The sequence below is a fragment of the Marmota monax genome, unplaced genomic scaffold, assembly GCF_021218885.2.
Source record: "Marmota monax isolate L192 unplaced genomic scaffold, Marmota_monax_Labrador192_F-V1.1 WCK01_AAM20220418_F8-fsc00001, whole genome shotgun sequence".
Classification (NCBI taxonomy): Eukaryota; Metazoa; Chordata; class Mammalia; order Rodentia; family Sciuridae; genus Marmota; species Marmota monax.
In genome coordinates, this window is record NW_026693777.1 from 56,136,694 (window position 1) to 56,159,174 (window position 22,481).

The 22,481-nt window shown below is 34.7% G+C and overlaps 1 protein-coding gene across 5 annotated transcripts in view; it reads right to left on the reverse strand.

Annotated features, from left to right (window-relative positions):
• The window catches only part of Ccpg1 (cell cycle progression 1), a 67,014-nt gene that overhangs the window by 42,480 nt on the left and 2,053 nt on the right, over positions 1-22,481 (reverse strand). For 3 of the 5 annotated variants that reach the window (XM_058584824.1, XM_058584823.1, XM_058584820.1), the window contains exons 2-5: positions 10,209-10,277; positions 6,037-6,154; positions 4,003-4,079; positions 2,488-2,689 (exon numbers count right to left, since the gene is read on the reverse strand). In XM_058584824.1, coding sequence (XP_058440807.1) covers positions 2,488-2,689; positions 4,003-4,079; positions 6,037-6,154; positions 10,209-10,268 — 457 coding nt within the window. In that variant the 5' untranslated portion in view covers positions 10,269-10,277. Of the gene's footprint in view, positions 1-2,487; positions 2,690-4,002; positions 4,080-6,036; positions 6,155-10,208; positions 10,278-20,165; positions 20,236-22,481 lie in introns of all 5 variants that reach the window. The other 2 variants (XM_058584821.1, XM_058584822.1) reach the window with 2 other exon arrangements.

Below are 22,481 nucleotides of genomic sequence, written 5' to 3' on the forward strand. Positions count from 1 at the left end.
GCCTTTGCGGCCAGGAAAGAGTGTTAATATGAAAGAAGTTGGTATTATTCTTAAAAAGTACATTACTATTAAAATCTAATGTTTCTTCTAAATGTTTTTAGAAGAAAAACATGAAGTCAAAGTAAGGATGAAGAAGAAAGGGAAAGGAAAAAGAAAAATAACTAAGCAATCAAAGGGTAGCATAAAATTAACAAATCAGGAAAAAAAATGAGAATAAGGAAAAGAAAACTCCTGACAACTAATCATATACTGTCTATAATGAGTCCATAAAGACATCTCAGTCAAGAATGGACCACATTTCATTTTTTTTAAACTTTTTTTATTGAAACAATTTCTTTTAGAGAGGGATAAGATTGGGTAAAAATATAGTTAATATTCCTGTTAACTAAATCTGCAAAATTCCCAAGAAGTCTGAGTTCAGAAAAGAGAAAAATATTAAAATTAATGAGCTTAGAGTTATCTAAGGTCCTGAAAAAACAGTCCATAGCCTTTTTTGTGTCTTATATGTCACCCTGGACCCTTCTGCCATACTCCTGCTTCAATTTGACCATTTTGGTCATGCATTTTCTTAAATTAAACCAAAGGGCAGGGGGAGACTATTTGAATACAAAACAAATCCTGGAATGCAAAAACACATCAAAATTTGATCACCTTACTAAATTGTAAAGTTAATTATATTAAGTCCTTATAAATAAATGCACAGTGAATCATTCATTTCCATAGGTCCTATATCCCTCCATTCAATCAACAATGGATTGAAAACATCCACACAAAAAAAAATCTATACCAAACATGTACAGACTTCTTTTTCTTTTAATTCTCTAATGATTTATATAGCCTTTTACAAGATTATAAGTAATGTAGAGATGAGAGGATATGTCTAGGTAATTTGCAAATACTATGCCATTTTATATAAGAAACTTCAGCATCCAGATTTTGGTGTCTGCCAGGGTCAGGGAACCAGCCCTTTGTGAATATCAAGGGATAAGTGGACTAGGTAAGCTATTCTAACAAAGTTTTCCTCTAGCCTCTAAGAACATCAGATGAGTATTTATTTAAATAGTTAAAATGTTTCCAGTTTCTATGGATACACTAAATAAAATCAGCTTATCAAATTGAGATAGCCAAGATCTCAAACTGAATTTTATTAGCTTAAACTCAAATGATGGAAATTCCCTTGTCTGATTCTAGATGCCAAATGTAAATATTAAAGAGAGATTACCTCAGATACTATCTGTTCCTATTTTTCTATCAAATCAGGAAATTTCTGGAATCAAGATTCCAAGTAGCCTCTCCCATAATTCACCTTTATAACTGTGGGTTAATTATAGGTGCATCGTATGATATTTTTCCAGGAAGATTATAACTAAATATTTTAGATCATCTTAAAAGATGTTAAAAACTAACCGTAAGAAGTATGGAAAGGAATAAGCTTAGCAACTCAAAATTTAACCTCCAAATGACTGTGAACAATGAGCATTGGCTGCATTAAGAAAGTGACTTATAATAGGTACATTTTCATAACACAGTCTAAATGAAAGACCCAAGTCAAGGAGTTTTTTTGGAAGACTGCTTTATTAACAGTTCCTTGAACACTGTTTTATACTTGGTAGGTACCATAAATATTTGCTAAATAACTTATAATCAAAGGGATCTGCAAGACTTAAGAATTTTTTTTCAACCAACCCTAGAGCAGTTTCGCACACCTATAATCTCAGTGACTGAGAAGGCTAAGGCAGAAAGACTGCAAGTTCGCAGCTAGCCTCAGCAACTTAGCAAGAACCTGTCTCAAAATAAACAAAAATTTAAAAGGGCTGGGGATGTAGATTAGGGGTAATGCTCCCCTGGGTTAAATTCTCCCCAATTTTTTGCTTTCACTATTTGTATAATACAAATTTGCACTATTATAATTAAAAATGTTAACATCCTCGTCCTTTCAGGTAAGATGTTTCAATTTCCCACTTGTAAAGATCTAAAAAAATAGTAATAATAATAAGCCAAATGCATTTTGAAGTGTTTGGGACTGTAATACATCCTTTAAGAAACTAACTATAGATGGGGTGTAACTCAGTCATACAGCAACTTCCTTGGAAGTGCAATCCCCAGCACTGCAAACAGCACCAGTAAAACCTCCAAGAATCCACCCCCAACTAGGTACTTTTTACTTGCAATTCTCCTGCCTCAGCCTCCAGAGTACCTAGAATGACAAATGTGTACCACTGTGTACCCAGATATGTACCCAGCTCAAGAAAGTCTGTCTTCTATTTAACAATTCAAAAGACAAACATGATTTTAAAAAAGTCTTGTTGTAGCACAACATTGCTCTGCTCCAGGCCATACAATCTAGGAATACCCTAGATATAACCGTAGATTTACAAAAAATTTCTTGAGTTTTACCCAAATATAATCAAAAGTTGAGATTTAGGGTTAGAAAACAAGATTTTATATAAATCTCATATCAGCATATTATCATTATATATGTCTTACCAGTTTCTGGTTGGCAGAATGTATACTGGCTGCTTGAGGAAGAGCCCATGTTAAAATCTTCTGAACTCTGTGCTTCTTTAACAATTGTAACTTCTTGATTTCCAAATTCTTCTAACTTAGGAGGTTCAAGGGTAACAATATCAGAATCATCACTGGCAGTTCCAAAATAGACATTATCTTCAGGTGACCTCTCTTCTTCTACCTAAAATTATCATAATTTTAGAGATAATAAATTATAAAATTATTTAAGAGCCTTATATTTCTATACAATTCAAAATCTATAGGGTAATATAGTAATCTGAGGTTAAAGTAAAATACATGGTTTCCTGTTTTTTCCAGTGCTAGGGATCAAATCCAGGGTCTAGGACATGTTAGACAAGTGCTATACCACTAAGCACTTCCCCCAGCTCCTAAAGATATTATTTCTTACCAACAGTAAAGGATTATGCAATAGAGGCTCATCATTTAACTTGAAACATCATCAAACCCGTTGGCAACTCTCAGATTTAGATGGACCACTTCTTTCTCTGACTGGAATGCAGAAGCTGAGAAAACTACCTTTGCCACCCAATGACCACAGAAAAGAGAGTTGATTTCTCTCACCAGTTCTATGAATTTAAGCATGATTTTGTACTCAGGGAACCTGTTAAAGACTGACTAAATTTTTCTGGTTATGTATGTATTAAACTTGAACAGCTACATCATCTATCTATATAGTTTAAATGTGTCCCCCCAAATTCATATGCTGTAACTTAATCACCAATGTGATTAAGAACCCCCAATGGATGCAAGAAACCATGTACAATATACCACCCTATATATACTATATTTTTTCTATACCATATACATACCTTTTAATTTATAAATTAGGCACAGTAAAAGATTAACAATAATATAAGATATAGAATAATTATAATAATGTACTATGATAAAATTGTATTAATGTATTGTCTCTTTTGAAAAAGTCAAGACAAATACTTTTGGACCACAGCTGACTGCAGGTAACTGAAAAGGGAGAAAGCAAAACCACACATAAGGAGGACTACTGTATTAAGAGTTGGGACCTGGCCAGGCATGGTGAACACTCCTGTAATTCTAGGTACTCAGGAGACTAAGGCAGGAAGATCGAAAGTTTGGGTCCAGTCTGAGCAACTTAGCAAGACCCTGCATCAAAATTTAAAAAGGGTTGGAGATGTAGCTCAATGGCAGAGTGTCCCAGGTTCAATCCCTAGTACTGCAGAAGGAAGAAGGAGGAAGAGAAGAGGGAGGAAAGAGGAGAGAGGAAGGAGAGGAGGAAGAGGAGGCCTACTTCAAACGAAAATTATAATACAGATTAAAAGAACAAGTCTTTAACAGAAGCTAACTTTACCCTTAAAACTGATCAATCTATGGAATCTCAAAATTTTCAATTTACATTGCTTATGATTCAAATAGGAAGAAAATACAGAAATGGAGGCTTCGATTCATATTCTCTAAGGATACTATTTATCATACATTCACAGAGTACAAGTTTACCTCAAATGCTGACGTGGTTTCTTCCAAAGTTGGATAAGCAGTTCCTTCCATTAACAATGTGCTATTTTGGCTGCTTTCTGTTATAATGCAAAGATCAATAAAAATATTCATTTAAAACAGTTGACTCTTTGTAATATAAATACCATCACTGTAGAAGAAATCTATTCTCAATGTTAAAGTAGATGAATGAAAAGTCATACAATTGTAAAAATAACTCTACTGTTACCACATTTTAATTATTTGAAATTGTCAGGAAACAATTTTATTTACTTAAGTGAACTCACTTGGGACCTACTAAGAACTTAAATCAAAGCTAATTTAAGTAAATAAAATCTCTACCTTGTAATAACAAATCACTTAATGAAAAGTGTTTCTAAGAACCCATTAATATGTAAAATACATCTTCAGATACCTGATAGCACATTTCCTGACTTCTTAAAAGTTCATCCAAAATTCCTAAAAATACCACCATTCCAATGGCTATCACTGGCTTGTAATGTAAGAATCAAAGCTGCTTTAAATTGTAAAAAGCTTGTCGGATGCAGTGGCGCCTATAATCTCAGCAGCTTGGGAGGCTGATGCAGGAAGATTGCAAGCTCCAAGCCAGCCTCAGCAACTTAACAAGACCCTCAGCAACTCAGAGAGACCCTGTCTCCTCAAAGAAGAAATGTAAAACGGAATACTGAATTCATTATTTTTTCTCAAAAAGAGTACAAAATGTTAATGGGAGTTAAGTATAATATTAAATACATACATAAGTTATAAAAGAATTATAAGTAGCTGTATATTAAAATCATTTTGGGGACTGGGGTTGTAGTTCAGTGGTAGAGTGCTCGCCTAGCATGTGTAAGGCACTGAGTTCAATCCTCAGCACCACACAAAAATAAAATAAAGATATTATATGTCCACCTACAACTAAAAATATTTTTTAAATCCTTTAAAAATCATTTTCCCTACCATGAACTTTATTTTTATGTATTTTAACTACCTAAGAACAAGAAAAAAAACAGTACTTTTGTGTTGAATAAAAGAATATTATCATCAAAGATGGACTTGGGTCCACAGAGTACCAAGTATGGAAATTTTTTACATATAGGTAAATGCATTTCTTAGGAGAAACTATTCACACCTTTCAGAATCTCAAAGGGATCTGAACTACAAACAATGAGAATATGTGCAAATGAGAATAGTAATCAGCACATAAGCTTAAGAAAAAATTAACAGGTACAATCTCCTCTATTCCTATTTCTGGCCTTGACATACCTACTTTACTCTCCTGAGGGGGAAATGTTCTTCTTACTTTACATTTTAATGAAATTGTGTGTAAGAAGTAGTTTAAATATGAAGATAAGACTACATAGATAGAGGCCATTTGCATTTAATTTGGAGAATGGTTGGTTATGATTGTTGAATGTTATGTAGCTCAATAAATTGCCTCATCCTGTAAGAGGAGACTGAAAAAAAAAAAAAAAAAAAAAAGACTACATAGAAATTGCTTGGGAGTTACAGCAATTATTTGGGAGTCATATGTCTCTACATAAATAACATGCACAAGTTCCACAGGAAGTATATTAACATAGATGCAGTACAGTACATGGTCAAATATCATTTTACTAAATCTTAACTCAAGAACTCCATAGCATGATGATACCTAGAGAATCTCTTCTGATGAAAAGTTTTGTACATTGCTAGCCATAACATTAATAATGGCAAGCAAATACAAAGTACCAAACAAATTCATGTTAAACCACATAATACATAATGTTTAGTCACTGGTTACACCTATGGTATGAAAGACTATGTAGAGGCCCAAACATATTACTGCTGCAAATAATAAACCCTATGGCAGGTTGGTGATACTAGGTTCTGCAAGCCTTCCTAAATCCACTCTGAATTTCTATCTAACCCACACTAAAATTAGTCCTTCAGTAACCAGATCACTAAGATTATCCAAAAAAGCTGACTGCCTAGAAAGAAGTCAAGATTCATAATGGCACTCACATTTTTGTTTTCAATCAGAATTTAACAACTTACCTTCCTGCTCTATCTGCAGTACTTGAACATCCTCCTCTTGTTCTAAAGATGAACATTCTGGGGTGAGCTCACAGCTGTCACTGGTTGTGACAGAATTCACCATCTCTACATCAGACCCCTAGAGAAAAAGTGATACTCAGTTATTTCTCTATTAATTTTTCAAAGCTGGATTTGATTTGTTTTCCATTATTAAAAGTCCCAGATGTTGCCGTACTCCAAAAGGGAATGACATCTAATCCAATGAGCTTTATCCCAGCAACTCAGGAGGCAGAGGAAGAAGGACTGCAAGTTCAAGACCATCCACAGCAACTTAGCTAGGCCCTAAGCAAGAGGCAAGACCTGGTGTCAAAATAAAAAATAAAAAGGGCTGGGGATGAGGCTCAGTGGTTAAGCACCCCTGGATTCAATTCCTGGTACAAAAAAAAAAAAAAAAAAAATCAAATCCAAAATTCAAATTACAATCTGTTCAGAGAAACAGCCACACACAAACAACTTTTTTTTTTTTAATTTTTTAGTTGTAGATGGACCCAATACCTTTATTTTATTTATTTATTTTTATGTGGTGCTGAAGATAGAATCCAGTGCCTCATACATGAGAGGCAAGTGCTCTGCCCCAGGGCCACAATCCCAGCCCAACAACCACTTCTTATGGCAAAGTAAACTGCTATGTTGAAGGAATAATTGTTTTAATATTCATAGATGTACACAATACAATAATATTATTTGGCCAATATCATTCTCCAATATATTTCCCCTTTCCCTCCTTTCCTCCCTCTCCATGGCCCATTTCCTCTATTCTACCAATCTCCCTTCAATTTTCATGAGATCCTTCCTCTACCTTTTCCTTTTTCTTCCTTGGCGTCCACATATGATGGAAGACATATGATCTTGACTTTATGAGCTTGTTTTAATTGCTTAACATAATGTTCTTAAGTTACATCCATCTTCCTGCAAATGACATAATTTCGTTCTTCTTGGCTCAATAAAACTCCATTATGTGTATATACCACATTTTATTCATTCATTCACTGACAGACATCTAGGCTGGGTCCACAGTTTGGCTACTGTGAATTGCACGGCTATGTATTTCTATAGTATGACTTTAATTCTTTAAGATAAATACAAAGGAGTGTTATAGCTGGGTCATATGATGGTTCCATGCCAAGTTTTTTCTGAGGAACTTCCATACTGATTTCCAAAATGGTTACTGTAATTTACAATCCCATTAACAGTGTGAAAGTTTCCTTTCTCCCCATATCATCTGCAGCACTTATTATTGTATTTATATTCTTGATGGCTGCCATTTTAACTGGAGTGAGATGATATCTCAGGGTAGTTTTGATTTGCATTTCCCTAACTACTAATGATGTTGAACATTCTTTCCATATAGTGTTGACCACTTGTATTTCTTCTTTTGAGAAGTGTCTGTTGAGTTCATTTGCCCATTTATTAGTTGTGTTATTGGTGGTGGTGTATTTTATGGGGTTTTTTTTTTTTTTTGGTGTTTGAGTTCTTCATATATTCTAGACAGTAATCCTCTATCAGAAGAGTAGCTAGGCAAGATTTTCTCCCATTCTGGAAGTTCTCTCTTCACTTCCTTTGCTGTGAAGAAGCTTTTTAATTTTATGCTATCCCATTTATTAACTCCTGATATTATTTCCTGGGCTTTCAGGGGTCTGTTGAAGAAGTTATTGCCTGTACCTGTATGCGTTGCCCCAACATTTTCTTTTATGAGTTGCATAGTTTCTGGTCTAATTACTGGATCTTCGATGCATTTTGAGTAGACTTTTGTGCACAATGAGATATAAAGACCTAATTCCACTCTTCTGCACATGGATAACAAATTTTCCCAGCACCATTTGTTAAGAAGGCTGTCTTTTCTCCAATGTATGCTTTTGGTATCTTTGTCAAAGATCAGATGACTGAAAGGCATAAATTAAATGAACCTTTCAGGTTAACAGAAGCCTTTCCTATAACAATTTTTTATTCTGAGGTTATCCTTCATACTTTGTTGTCAGACTGTCTTTCTTTAATAGTGGAATCTTGTGAATTTTTTCCTTGTGTCTTTTTTTTAAGTTATACATGGACACAATGTCTTTATTTTGTTTATTTGTTTTTATGTGGTACTGAGGATCAAACCCAGTGCCTCACACATTCGAGGCAAGCGCTGTGCCACTGAGCCACAGCCCCAGCCCTCCTTGTGTCTTCATAAGCAAAGTTAACCCTGAAGCTGATTCTGCCTCTCCCTATTTTTTCTATCAACTTACAAAATTCAAATATATAACTCACAACAGCAAAAAATAAAAGAATTTGTGAAAGGAATAGGCTTTGAAGACTAAAGAGAAATTTAACATATAACTCAAAACAGCAAAATATAAAAGAAGTTGTGAAAGGAATAACCTTGAAGACTAAAGAGAATTCTAAATGTAAGACTTTAAGGTTGCCTATGGTGGCAAGAGCATGGCAGAAGCAAAGGAAAGGATAGAGCTGATTAGGGGGTTGCTGGAAAGACCAGTTCTGGACCAAATCACAATGGTAATAATGGAAAAGGAAACATATGTATAAGAGACACTAACAAGAGAGCTGAATTTGGTGACTAAATACAGAAGATGAAAGTATAAAAAAACATGACTTACTCTGTGGCATGATGTCTAACACACTTGGCAAATGCCAGAAAAAATAACTGTTTTGTTCTAACCTGCGGGCTCACAGGTAGGATTTCCAATGCTGCCTTGCTCCTGTACTATTAATTATGCTTGAAGGAAAAGAAGCTGCTATGAGTTGACCCAAGCTTTGTAGAAACAGGTAAAAAATAGAAAAATCACTTTGTGTTGGGGGGAAGGTACTGGGAACAGAAACCAGAAATGCTCTACCACTGTGTACATCCCCAGTCCTTTTTTTTTTTCCATTATTTTAAAATCTTAGGATATAGCTAAGTTGCTCAGGCTGGCCTCGAACTTGCAATTTTCCTGCCTTAGCCTCCCAAATTGCTGGAATCACAGGTGTGTGCCATCACACCTGGCATACTTATAAAAATAAAAACAACTTCAAACTCAATTGGTACAGTTGCTATTAAATTTTGAAACTATAAAAGAGAAAAGCAATCTTTTTTATTAATCTTGCTTTCTAGAAGATGACTAATTGTCTAAATATTAAAATAATTATAAGAAAATGTTAAAATTTTTCTATTAATGAAAAATAGGCAAGAAGAGATCCTGAAAACAAAAAATAGGCAAGAAAAGATCCTGAAAACAAACAAGAAAACCACAGATGCTTTGAACAAGTATGGCTGATTTTTACTTTATTGTATCTGAGTGATTTTTTTAAAATAATGAAAGCAGTGTAGAACATAAACCCTTAATAAAAACTTATGATGTTTCTTCTCTTTGTAATGTTTATTACAAACTAGTTATGTGCATTCATTGTATGTATATTACTCCTCTACATAAAACATATTTTGTGATAAAGTTCTAACCATAGTTCTTTAAGTTCTGTTAAGTTCCTATAACATCATAGTTCTGTTAAGTTCCTATAACAACATTCTCCATCTTCCTTTCTGGTCCATCTTCCTTTGGGCCATTCTGTTCTATCCAGGCTTGGATATTTTCTAATTACTTAATTTTTGACAAATTTACCTTTCTAAGCTTCAGTTTTCTTAACTACAAAATAAGAATGAAAACAATCTATATACAGTGAGGTTTTCTTTAATTATATGAGAATTGGATAAAGCACAGAGCCTGACTAGTAATAAATCTCAGTAAAAACGTACCTAACATCTTCAAGCTAAGGAAAGCTATGAACAATAATGCAGACGATACTGGCCCATGAAGAGTTTTCAGCAAAGCAAGCTACAGACAATGGAACCTTTGGCTTAAATGCAGAAAAATGCTGGCCTTCAAAGAACATTTTATATCACTGCTAACACTAAAAGACTACAAATTGGGCTGGGGATATGGCTCAAGCGGTAACACACTTGCCTGCCTTGCGTGCGGCCCGGGTTCGATCCTCAGCACCACATACAAACAAAGATGTTGTGTCTGCTAAAAACTAAAAAATAAATATTTAAAAAATTCTCTCTCTCTCTCCCTCTCTCACACTCTCTCTCTTTAAAAAAAAAAAAAAAAAAAAAAAAAGTCTACAAATTGCCTCATAAAAAGTATTAAAGAGCATACCTCATGATTGATGACAGTCCAACCACAAGATGAATCACTGTCACTGGAATTTTCAGACATTTTTCAGGTCTACAAATACAAGAACATATTGACTTGTGGTACACATTTTTTTTTTAATCTGATAAGAAGCTCTATATGTGACATAAAGTATGAAACGTAGCTTATTGCCTTCCAGATGAAACTAAGACAACCCACCCATAGATTTATCACACAGGATATGATATGATTGCAAACCTTTATGAACAAAAACAACCAAACTTCTAAAAACAAGACGATTCTCCTGAGCTAGAATGGTCTGGGCAATTCTATTATTGGAATGAAGAAGAAAGTTGAGTCTGAAAGAAAATGTAGGATTTGACCAGGCAGAATTAAAGAGGAAGGAGAACCCTATTTAACCACGTCAGACAGTTGAGGTTGGCAGAATGGTGACTGGGGAAGAAATAAACAGTAAAGACCCATATTTTCAATGAACAGTGAGAGGTGTAAAAAGCATGGCTAAAGAAATCAAGCAGTAGGGAGACTGGAAGAGCTCCCCTGCCAAGCAAAATGAAGTCTCTATGTTGGCTATACAAGCAATTTAAATTTTACAAGCAGAGAAGAAACATAAGTTTTTATTAAAATATGTCAGAGATATTTCAGTTGTATTGGATTAAAGTAGGGAAAAATAAAAGGAAAAAAAAAAAAACGAACAGAGGTTGGTTCAAAACTTGTGGTCACTGGCAATGACCTAGAATCAAGTTCTGGATCAGCATACACTGGTCACTTTACCTAGTTTCTTCTCCACTTTCCATCTGAGGCTCCTTTAAACTGCAAAATGCATCTCAACTTGCTCTACACATCTAAATCATATGCTTCTGTTACTGTACATATACTATAAAGATATTATATCCAAGCTGATGGCTACAATACCACTAGAACTCTAGATAATACTGAACTAGTGCTCAAATAAGAACAGGCAAAAAATAAAGATCTGGATCATCTATTGATTCTGGAAACTCTTACAAATTAATATTTTTTAAAAGGAGATACAAAGAGGCTAGTCACTAAACATAAAAAAATGTGCATGTTTTCAGATAAATTATTCAAAATTTGAACATTAAAAATGATCATGTGACTTTTTATGCTATGTTAGAGATTTCTGATAAGTTCACATGAAGTCATCTGTTTTGATTTCTATTTAATTGGTTAGATCAGGTCATCTATAATCCTACAAAATTTCTATAAACTTACAGAAAAGTCTTAGAGTAAAATGAAGTCTTTCTATCCAACAAAGATTATCCAAAAGGCTACAGTATGAATACCTCAAGGAATATTAACCAATGTTATATGTTTAACCTTATCCCAGTATTCTTTGTTAAACTATGTAAATTCCAATTTCTCATCGAAGCAGTTTTCATGAGTTTTAAAAAAACTTTTAATACATATCACTATTTGTATTGTGTTTTATAATAATTTGAAAAGCATACATTGACATATGTGAGCACACAAAGATTGGGCAATTAAATTTGCAGTGGGTAAAGAGGGTTTATATATAATCAAAGGTTTTATAAATGAACCTGCAAATTAGACAGCATATTTTTCAAACTGAATTAACAGCTGCCAAATTTTAGAAATTGAGATATTACATAAAAATAAAGATATCCAGCTTCTTGTTTAAAAAAAAAAAAAATCAGATCTGATAGTAATTTCCTGGTTTCTTTCTTCCTAAGCAAGAAAGGGAAAAAGTATTGGAGCTGGGGTTGTGGCTCAGTGGTAGAGCGCTTGCCTAGGTTCAATTCTCAGCATCACATAGAAATTAATGAACAAAATAAAGGTCCATCAATGTCTAAAAAAAAAATTTTTAAAAAGGGAAAAAGCATTATACAGCAAGAACAGAAGCTGAAAATTTTAGTCTAAGAAAATTCTAAAAAAGGCAATTAATCTAACATGAGTGGAGTGAAAAAAGATCAAATTTGAATTCTGAGAGTATATTATAAGATGGAGAAGGAAGCAACTAAAGGGCCCTAAACCTGTAGGATGCAAACAATGTAATATTCCATGAAAAAGATAAATACTAAACTTAATAAATATTAATGAAGACAGGGCAAATGGCGGGGAACATTTCAGAGAGATTTGAAAAGACATGGAAGACTTTTTTTAAAGGACTAAATAGCCAATCATAGAAAGGGAAAGTACAGGGTAATTTCCAGGTCTCTGGTTTCAGTGACTGGACAACTGGAAAACACATTCCACATGAAACAAGTAAGTGGAGCTCTGTGAACAAGAAAAATCGACTGAAGCCCAAAAAACATTCTTTATCATATGAAAGCTTCTTTCTTTCCTTTGCCTTCCCCACCTTCTAAAACTTCTGTTAATAGCTCACACTCTCACTGTTGCTACATCCCACCTCCATGACTTACTGGAACTTTATTTTCTTAATGCCCCTTCAAACTTCTGATTAGTCATCAGAGATATTTAAATATGCATAAATCTCCTATTCCCTAGGTAATTTCAATTCTTTTAAACAGGTTAGCCCTAGCTTTTTATTTCCAATAAAAAGCATCCTCTATTAACTTTGGAGATGAAATAAAGACATTTCAAAACAAAGTATTAATGTGTACTAATACATTGCCTAACTGTGGATATTTATCAAACTTGAATTTCTCAAATCAATGAGTCTACTTTAATACAATCCCAATTTAAGTCTTTGTTTACTTCCCTGGGGGGGAGTATATGTATGCCCAAACTAACCCAAAAGAGAAAAAAAAAAAAAAACTCACACGGCATATACCATTTTGATAGTATGGGCAAGCAAAGTGACAGGCCTACTAAAGAACCCTCTTAATTTAGTTGTTCTCAAAAAAACAGTTGAAACCCATGTAAATTGGAAAATGCCTGTAATCCCAGCTACTTGGGAGGCTGAGACAAAAGAATCCCAAATTCAAGGCCAGCCTGGGCAACAAACAGAGACCCTATCTCAAAGAACAAAAAGCTCTGGAGATGTAATTCAATGATACCACACCCCTTTGTACAAGGGGAATAAGGAGTTGTGTGTACTATTATCATATAAAAAACTGGTAATTTTCTAAGGCCAACTCTAGACACACTGACTATGAAATATTCCTGTGGTGTTTGAACCTTGCCAGATATCTTCCTAAAATAATCATCTCATTATGCCATTCCTTTAAAATGTTAAAATTTCCATATTGTCTTCAGAATATGACCCAAAGGCCTTAAATATCTTTAATCTCTATCAATTCATCCTCTTTCAAATTATTCTTTTCCTCCAACCTTTTAAATTCCTTTAAAAGTCTCAAGCTGGGGGTGTAGCTTGGTGGTATTATATGTGTTTAGCATGCAAGTGGCCCTGGAATTAATCCCCCACACCAAAAAATTAAAAAATAAAACATTATGCTTTCTCTTTACTCTAGGGCTTTACAAATTGTGATCAGTGGTCTATCCCCTTACTGCAACCCAAACTCTTAAACTCATCTCAGCTAATGCTTCCTTTGTACCATTCCTTGACCCTATTCCCAAAGACTCTAATAGTTTCCCTAATCTGGAACTTAAATTAGAATCCTGTGCTATAATTGTTTATTTGCCCACCTGTTAAGTAAACATTTCTGGATGATGATGTGGTCATTGACACAAGTCCAAATTGTTCCTTAAGGATCTTAAAATTCTGGAGAAACCCATGAGGTTCCTCTCAGCTTATTCTGACCATAGGTAAATGCATAAATTCTTCTCATTTTACTAGGTTTACTAGTAATAACTTAGAAATAACCAGAGTTTATGGAAAATTTACAAAGGAATCATATAGTTACAAAGCTAAGGATATTTTGGAAAGACAATAAACTTGAAAACTTGGCTAAACTCAGGTTTCCTTTTATTCCTTAGGGTAGTCTCTAACTAAATCAGTTATATGTTCCCAATTGCTTTATATTCCATTTGTATATTGCTCAGGCCTTTCAAATACATCTACAAAACAGAAATCATTTTCCTGTTTCTGGTATTTCAGAAAATAGCATTAGCCAAGCTAGGTACGGTGACAAAGGTCTATCATCCCAGCTACTTGGGAGGCTGAGGTAAGAAGATTGCAAGTTTAAGGCCAGCTTTGGCAATCTGCTGAATCTTGCATCAAAACAATTTTTTTTTTTTAAAAGGGTTTGGGATGCAGCTCAGTGGAAGAGTACTTACCAAGCATGCATGATGCCCTGTGTTTAATATCAAACATCTCAAGAAAAAAAAAAATTAGGTGACAGTGGTCAGAATTTCTAATAAGCCAGGCATGATGCTGCACAACAATAATCCCAGAAGCTCAAGAGGTTGAGGCAGTAGGATCATAGATTCAAAGCCAGCCTCAGCAACTTAGTAAGACTGTATTTTGAGACCTGTCTCAAAATAAAAAATAAAAAGGACTGGGGATGTGGCTCAGTGGGTAAGTACCCTTGGGTTCAAGCCCTGGTACAACCAAAAAAAAAAAAAAAACTTGTCAGAATAAGACAGCAATAATATTACTTATACCTCATTAAGTACAACTAGTTTCAATTACCTGATGGTGTACCTCATCATTCCTGAGTAGCTACATTTTACTATGGAAAGGCAAATTTTCCATTTCCCTATCTTCTAGAATTAAAGATGATGGAGAAGAATGAGGGCATTATTATACCATGCTTCTACAATTCCAAAGTAAAGCAAACAATAAGCTGTAAGGGCCAAAAAAAGTGCTGCTATACTGTCAATGTCATCCAAGATAGACAGTCTGGATAGCTTTCACAAATCTTTTTCTACAATGCTTTTCAAAGGTTCCAGATCTTTCATCTACCAAAAGGATATGAAAATGCCTGCTTTAAAAGAAATTTTACCTGAGAGAGAACAACACAGGATTATAACTAATGAAAACTTTAAAATGTCCTTTATAATCAACTTTTTCCAATAGTAACCCTAGAGAAATATTTTAAATAAGCCTATCCTGATCTGAAACATTTAATATTATAGTCATTCATTCAACAAACACTGAGTACTTTACACTGTGCCATGAACTATTCCAAGTGCTAAGAATAAGGACTCAAAAGAAAAAAAAATAAGTCCTCCCTGAAGGGAAGCATACTTTCTAGAAGACAAAAGTAAGCCAGTTGATGAAGGGGAAGGTGCATGAATTGGAATTTTAAAATAGAGTAGCTAGGAAAGATCTCTGGTATTATTACAAAGGAGCACCACCTCAATCCCATTTTATTACTGTTGCTTGTTTGTGTTTTGGTGGTACTGGGGACTGAACCCAGGGCCTCACACATGCTAAGCAGGTGCTCTACCACTCCTCAGCTCTAAGAAAATTTCAGAATTAAATTATGTCAATGGGGAGCAACACCAGAGTCTTCCAGTAGATTCAGAAAAGCCCTTTCATTCTATGAAAGACATATAGGAAGAAAGGATAAATGATAACTTTCATCATTCTAGATAAAACAGGAGTAATGGTTCACACCTGTAATCCCAGTAACTTCCAGTAACTCAGGAAGCTGAGGCAGAAGGATCACAAGTTCAAGGCCTGTCTCAACAACTTAGCAAAGCCCTAAAACAATTTTTTTAAAAGTATGGGGATATTAGTTAAGTGGTAGCACCCTTAGGTTCCATCTCCAGTAATTCAGGGGTCTGGGAGGTAAACAGAAAGATTTCAACACTGGAAGGAGGACACAATGATGGCTCTAGGTTAGAAGGAGAAATAATTGAAAAAGTTCAAGTTTTTTAAACCTGAATCCATGTCATCTGGTAGGAATGAACAGAAATTAGCCTAATGGTATCTTACACAACTTTTTTCCTTAGGTTACTTCTCTAATTAATGTTACATTCAAAATTTTGATAAAGAGCTACAATTTTATTTTTTTAATATCCTTATAACAGCCTAAGTGTTTTAACTGTACTAGTCAGAAAACACCATGCAATATTTATCTATAATCTCTTAGCATTTATTTTATCTACAGTAGAGAACATATAAGCATTTATTCACTAAATGGATCAGAAATAAGGATGAACTTAAGGATCAGAAATAACCCCATCCCTAAACTTGCATCTCTTAAATTTCACATAATTATGAACAGTTCTTATTTAGTTTTAAGAAGTACTCAAGATCATTGAAATGGAACACAATCACTATGATGGCAAAACAGAAAAACTTAAGTAATCCGCTATTATCTAACAATCTCACCCATAGCTAGTCTGCCACTCTTTTGCTTCCTCATAAAGTCTCCAGCAGCAAAGAAGAAAAATTTGATGATGGTTAATGACACAGTACCCCAGTGTCCTGACCCATTACTGGACTCCTCAGCTTCATAATGACCTCTTACCAAAGCCTGACAGAAGGAATTAAGGAACAAGATGACAGTTGCCAGCTGGAGCTGGCCTCTGTATCACTTCACCTTGCTTTCAGCAATCAAAAGATGGCTACCCTTCTAGATGAAATACTAAATACAATATCAATGTAACATAGAAGATAGTAAAGTCTAGTTCAGTTCTGTTCAAGGACATTTTACCATCTTCAATTGTGTTGCAAAGACAGAGAACCTCCATGAGTATCAAAAGTTTGCTTCCTTGTGATACTACCCATCTACATTAACAGTCACCAAGAAAAACAGCCTTGCAGGGTGTGGTGATGCATGCCTGTAATTCCAGCAACTTGATACTGTTCTAAACTTTTTTTTTTGGATTGAACCCAGAGGCAATTAACCAATTAGCTGCATCCCCAGCCCTTTTATTTTTCATTTTGAGAAAGGGTCTTACTAAGTTGCTGAGGCTGGCCTCAAATTTGCAATCTTCCTGTCTCAGACTCTCAAATTCCATGGGATTACATATGTGTACCATACTGAACCTGGCTAAACCTTTCTCTTTGAAACAAGGTTTGCTATGTTGCCCAGGCTGGTCTTGAACTCCTGGGCTCAAGTGATCCTTCTGTTTCAACTTCCCAAGCATCTGGGAATACAGGTGTGCACTACCTCACCCAGCAAAATCATTTTAATTATTACTCTTTATAGCTCAAAGAAGACTTTGGAAATTAAGAAATACAATATCAGTACAAAGAAAGAGTAAAACATTCAGATAAATTGGGTGTGGAGGTACACAGGCCTGTAATCCTAGCTACTGAGAGGCTGAGCCAAGAGAATCCCAAGTATGAGGCCATGGATAAGACCATGACTCAAAATAAAAAGAGTTGAGGATGTAGTTAAATGGTAGAGTATTTGCCTAGCTTATGTGAAGCCCTGGATTCAATTCCCAGCACCAGTTATTAAAAAATGAAAATATGTTTTTAAAAAAGCATGGCCAGGGCTGGGATTGTGGCTCAGAGGTAGAGCGCTCCCCTAGCACAGGTGAGACCCGGGTTCGATCCTCAGCACCACATTAAAAATAAAGGCATTGTGCTATGACCATCTATACCAAAAAAAAAAAAAAGAAAAAAAAGCATAGCCAAAGGAAAAGGAAAAGTCTTTCTTAATAGTGAGAACAGTTTACATTTTACAACAAATTTTATTTAAATGCAACTGAGATACATACTTCCAAAGATTTTATGAGCAGTTGGGCCAACAAGTTTTATCCTTACTTTTTCTATTGTCGTGTTTTAGAACTGGGGGGGAGCACTTTACAACATGAATAGGATTATATTAGGTCATAAAGGTAGAGCCATGATTAAATACTGATGCTTCCTTGTCTTGTGTCATGTGATGTCCTGTGCCACCTTGGGACTCTGACAGCAATAAGCCCATCACCTGATTGGGGGGGTAGAGGAGGCTGGAACTTCCAGAACTTCTGAGCTAAATAAACTTCTTTATAAAGTTAATTTAGTCTCAGGTATTTTGTTATAATAACACCAACAGCCTCATGTATTGCTCTGAAGGAAGAAAGGGTCTTTAGTCCTATTCTTGAGAGCAGAGAGAAATTTCCACTCTATAGGTTTCTTTTATCCAGTCTGATCTTAAGTGAAAGGCCCTTTAAGTCCCCTATAATATCAAACATTTTTCAGCCCCATATCCTGGCAATTAAAAAAAAAAATAGGGCTGGGGATGTGGCTCAAGCAGTAGCGCGCTCGCCTGGCATGCATGCGGCCCGGGTTCGATCCTCAGCACCACATACAAAACAAAGATGTTGTGTCCGCCGATAACTAAGAAATAAATATTAAAAAAAATTTCTCTCTCTCTCTCCCTCTCTCTTTAAAAAAAAAAAAAAATGGTGCCAGGCGCAGTGGTGGACACCTGTATTCCCAGTGGCTCCAGAGGCTGAGACAGGAAGATTATGAGTTCAAAGCCAGCCTCAGCAAAGCAAGATGGATGTTAAGCAAATCAGTGAGACCCTGTCACTAAATAAAATACAAAATAGGGCTGGGGATGTGGCTGAGTAGTTGAGTGCCCCAGAGTTTAATCCCTGATAACACACACACACACACAAAAAAAAACCTTGCTAGATCCCCACCCCTACCAGTGTATTCTTCCACTGAGCTATACCACCCAGGGCCTATTTTTTTTTTATTTTAAAATAAGATTTCACCAAGTAGCCCAGGCAGTCATCGAATTTATAGTCCTCCTGCCTCAGCCTCCTGAATAACTGGGATTACAGGCATGTGATACCACACCCAGCTCTTGAAGGGATCTTTTAACTATTACAAGCAGATAAATCTTACAGCAAGTTTTTACCAGTGAGAGTCCAAAGTAAATTGGTTTCCAAACAGCTCCAAGAGACAAAAGATTTGATGAGAAATTCTGAATATGGAATTCATAATTTCACTATTTTTTTATATGGAATAATTTTTTTTAAAGCAGTACCAGGGTTAAAACTCAGGGCCTTGCAAGGCAACCATTCTACCACTGACAGTGCCCACCAAATTTGTTTTTTAATTTTATTTTTGAGATAGGGTCTTATAAATGGTCCAGACTGGATTCTAAACTGCAATCCTCCTGCCTCAGCCTCCCAAGAAGGTGGGATTACAGAGGTGTACCACTACTCTTGGTTCAATATATTAAAAATATAGAGGTACTTACCCACACAAAAAATTAAAGGGTATTTTCAATTAAAAAAAAACATAAAATTACATGTGCAATGTCTGCTAAATTTTCAGCATTCATTTATTACCTTTCTGAATCAGGGAAAAAAACACATTTTTTTTTTAAATGAAAAGACAAGCCATTTTTAAGCATAGGGAATGACAAACACAAATCCTTAAAGAAACTTAACAGGTTACCTTAAAATCTTTACTATCTGGGCTTTTGATAAGTTCAGTCCTCAGGGTGGCAATTATAGCATCAAGAAGTAGATCCCATGGCTATCCTGCCTCTTATATTCATGATCAAAGTGGAAATAACCCACCCATTAAGCAGGGTCTCCCAGTTCTCATAAAGTACAAAAACCCTAAAATTTATTACTAAACATAGGTACCTGAAAAAAACCTAGAAAAGGGGGAATAATTTCATTTTATCCATGCCCATAAAGAGGAAGTAATACTGTTAACATACAGCAAAGTAACCTTTTGATCTAAAAAATAAATTCTGCAAGAGAAGTGAGTCAATACACAATTACTTCACACATTTCCTTCTTTGATGTAACATAATTGGGAAACAAAAGTAATTACTGCCACATCTGAAGATAAAAGTTTCCCTTTTTGCCTTAATTTAAAAGAAGCCACAGAGGAAAAAATAACTGCTAGTATAGTATTCTTTTCAAAGGATATTCTCATTGTGAGAAAAATCTTGATTTTCCCATGTTGTTATATCTTAATTTTATAAAAGTCTGGAAGGGCTAAAAGATATATAAAACACACAAATCTACAGTCTGTCCTCACTTGGGTACGACTGTAAGCCACGGGTGCTCTTTTTCCTTTGTATAGAGAAATAAATTTTAAAAATACTAGATCCTGGTTGGGTTTTGCTATTCTCAAACTTTCATTTTTCTACAGGATAAAAGTATAGATCTGGGGTTGTGGCTCAGTGGTAGAATGCTCACCTAGCATTCATGAAGCACTGGGTTCAATCCTCAGCACCTTTATTTTTAAAGGTATTGTATCCACCTACAACTAAAAAAAAATAATTATTAGAAAAAAAGATGGATTTCTCACTTAAAAGAATTACCAACCCATGATACAATTTATATTTGTCTTTTATTTTCATTTACCTCTATGTACTCTGATAGACTCCTTATAATATATTCCTAAATTACTAAGACTTTTCATTTGAATGCTGTTTGTCAACAAAACTTGAAGTTAATCTCCATAGTCAGATGCTATAACAGCCAGGGCTGACTTCTCCAGAAGGAGATGGCTAAACTTTACTGCTTATGTAAGCAATGTTATCTCTCAGAGGACCTGGGATTTCATACTTAATGTAGTCTCATTTCTCATAAAATTAATTTAATGTCTCATTTTAGAACATTTTAGAAAGAGTAGCCACTTCCTATTAAAATAGGGCTCCAATAATCTCTTTTAGATGTGAGATTAAAACAAAAATTAAAAACCCAACCACAGAAACACACTACTGTTTCAAGGCCTTTAATGCAGCAGAGTGCAAAGTCACAGTCAGAAGAGGAGCCAGGTTTTCTTCAACCTAAAAAATGCCACCAAGCTCACTAAGAAATCATATGAAGCTCCATTTGACTTTAATGAAACTTCATCAAGAAGCATTTATCATGTCAAGTCATCATACTTCAAGTGTATAATATACTTTATGTAAATGTCATTTATGCAGGCCAATAATACTGTCACTTACAAATCATGTCTGATTTGATCTTCAGAAAAAGAAGTAAGGCAACTGGTTGCTATTATTGTGTTATTGCAATTTATAAATGGAAATAGATACTCCTAAATTAAATTACTTGCCCAACATCATAAAACATCCTGATTCCCAATCCAATGCCCCTTTTACTCTTCATTAAGCTGGCAATATGAAGCAGAAAATTTTGAAAGGATAGTGATTTATAGACAATATTCAAGAAAAATTAGATTTTTGGCTTCATGTGATTAAAGAGGAAAATCTTTAATTCACACTACTTATTTTCTAATATTCTTCAGAAAATCTTAAAGCCTCTTTTACAGCTTACGTTATCATACGTTAAATTCCCTTTTTTAAAAAAATCCCTAACTTTGTTAGATGCAATCCTTTGCACATTATGGGGCTAAGTTTCATCTTCGAACTCAAATTGAGAGATGATTTACTCAATTTTTTTTCTGGTGTTAGACACTGAAAAAGACCTTCGAAACCAACTTATATTTTTAGATGTTTAAATCTCATCAAATTTGCAGAACTGTCAGGAAGGAAATCCTTCAAAATACAGTAGTTGTCACTTAGATTATGGCCACTTCCTTACCTTAACCACACAAACACAAAAATAATTCAGCCTCTAGTGGTTCTGCATTGTTAGATGAGTCTGCATTTTGTTTTAAAACACCACGGATTTAATTGGCTTTGTTGCTGTGTCCATGTTCTTAACATTTTCAGAAACTACTATTTTTTTTTTAAATTATTCTGGCAGTTCATACTCAGACCTCATTTTTTAAAATCTTTAATTTAGATAGGAATACAATTACATCTACTCAAAAATCAGACATGTTAATGTATTATGAATACTTCTTATGCTTTGTTAAGAGGATCCAAATCCTAACATAGTAAACCAACAAAGTACACAAAATATACAAAATTAAAATGTAGAAAATATAGAACAGAAATTTAAAGAAGGAACACTCCAAACAAGGCAACCTAAAAAAATAAAATATGAATACTATTGCCTAAAAAATAACAACATAGATATTTTATTAAGAATTAACGGCATTAGCCAATATTGGTGCATGCCTATAATTCCAGCAACTTAGGAAGTTGAGGGAAGAGGATCATGAGTTCAAACCCAGCCTCAGCAACTTATAGGGACCCTATGTAACTCAGTGAGACCCTGTCTATAAAAAAGAGCTGGAGATGTGGCTTGGTGGGTAAGCCCCCCTGTGTTCAATCCCTGGTACCAAAACAAAACAACAAAAAAAAAATTAATGGCACTGAGGCATTAAGAATTAACTTGGCAGGCTGAGGTTGTGGCTCAGCAGCAGAGTGTTCACCTAGCACGTATGAGGCACCAGGTTCAATCCTGGGAACCACATAATAAATAAATAAACAAACAAACAAATAAAAAGGTATTGTGTCCAGCTACAACTTAAAAAAAAAAAAAACTAATTAACTTGGCATTGAGTTAAATAATTTTTTAAAGTGACTGATAATAGCAAAAATGCATACAGTATTGCTATGGAAGAACAATGTGGTCTTTGTGTCACAAAACAAA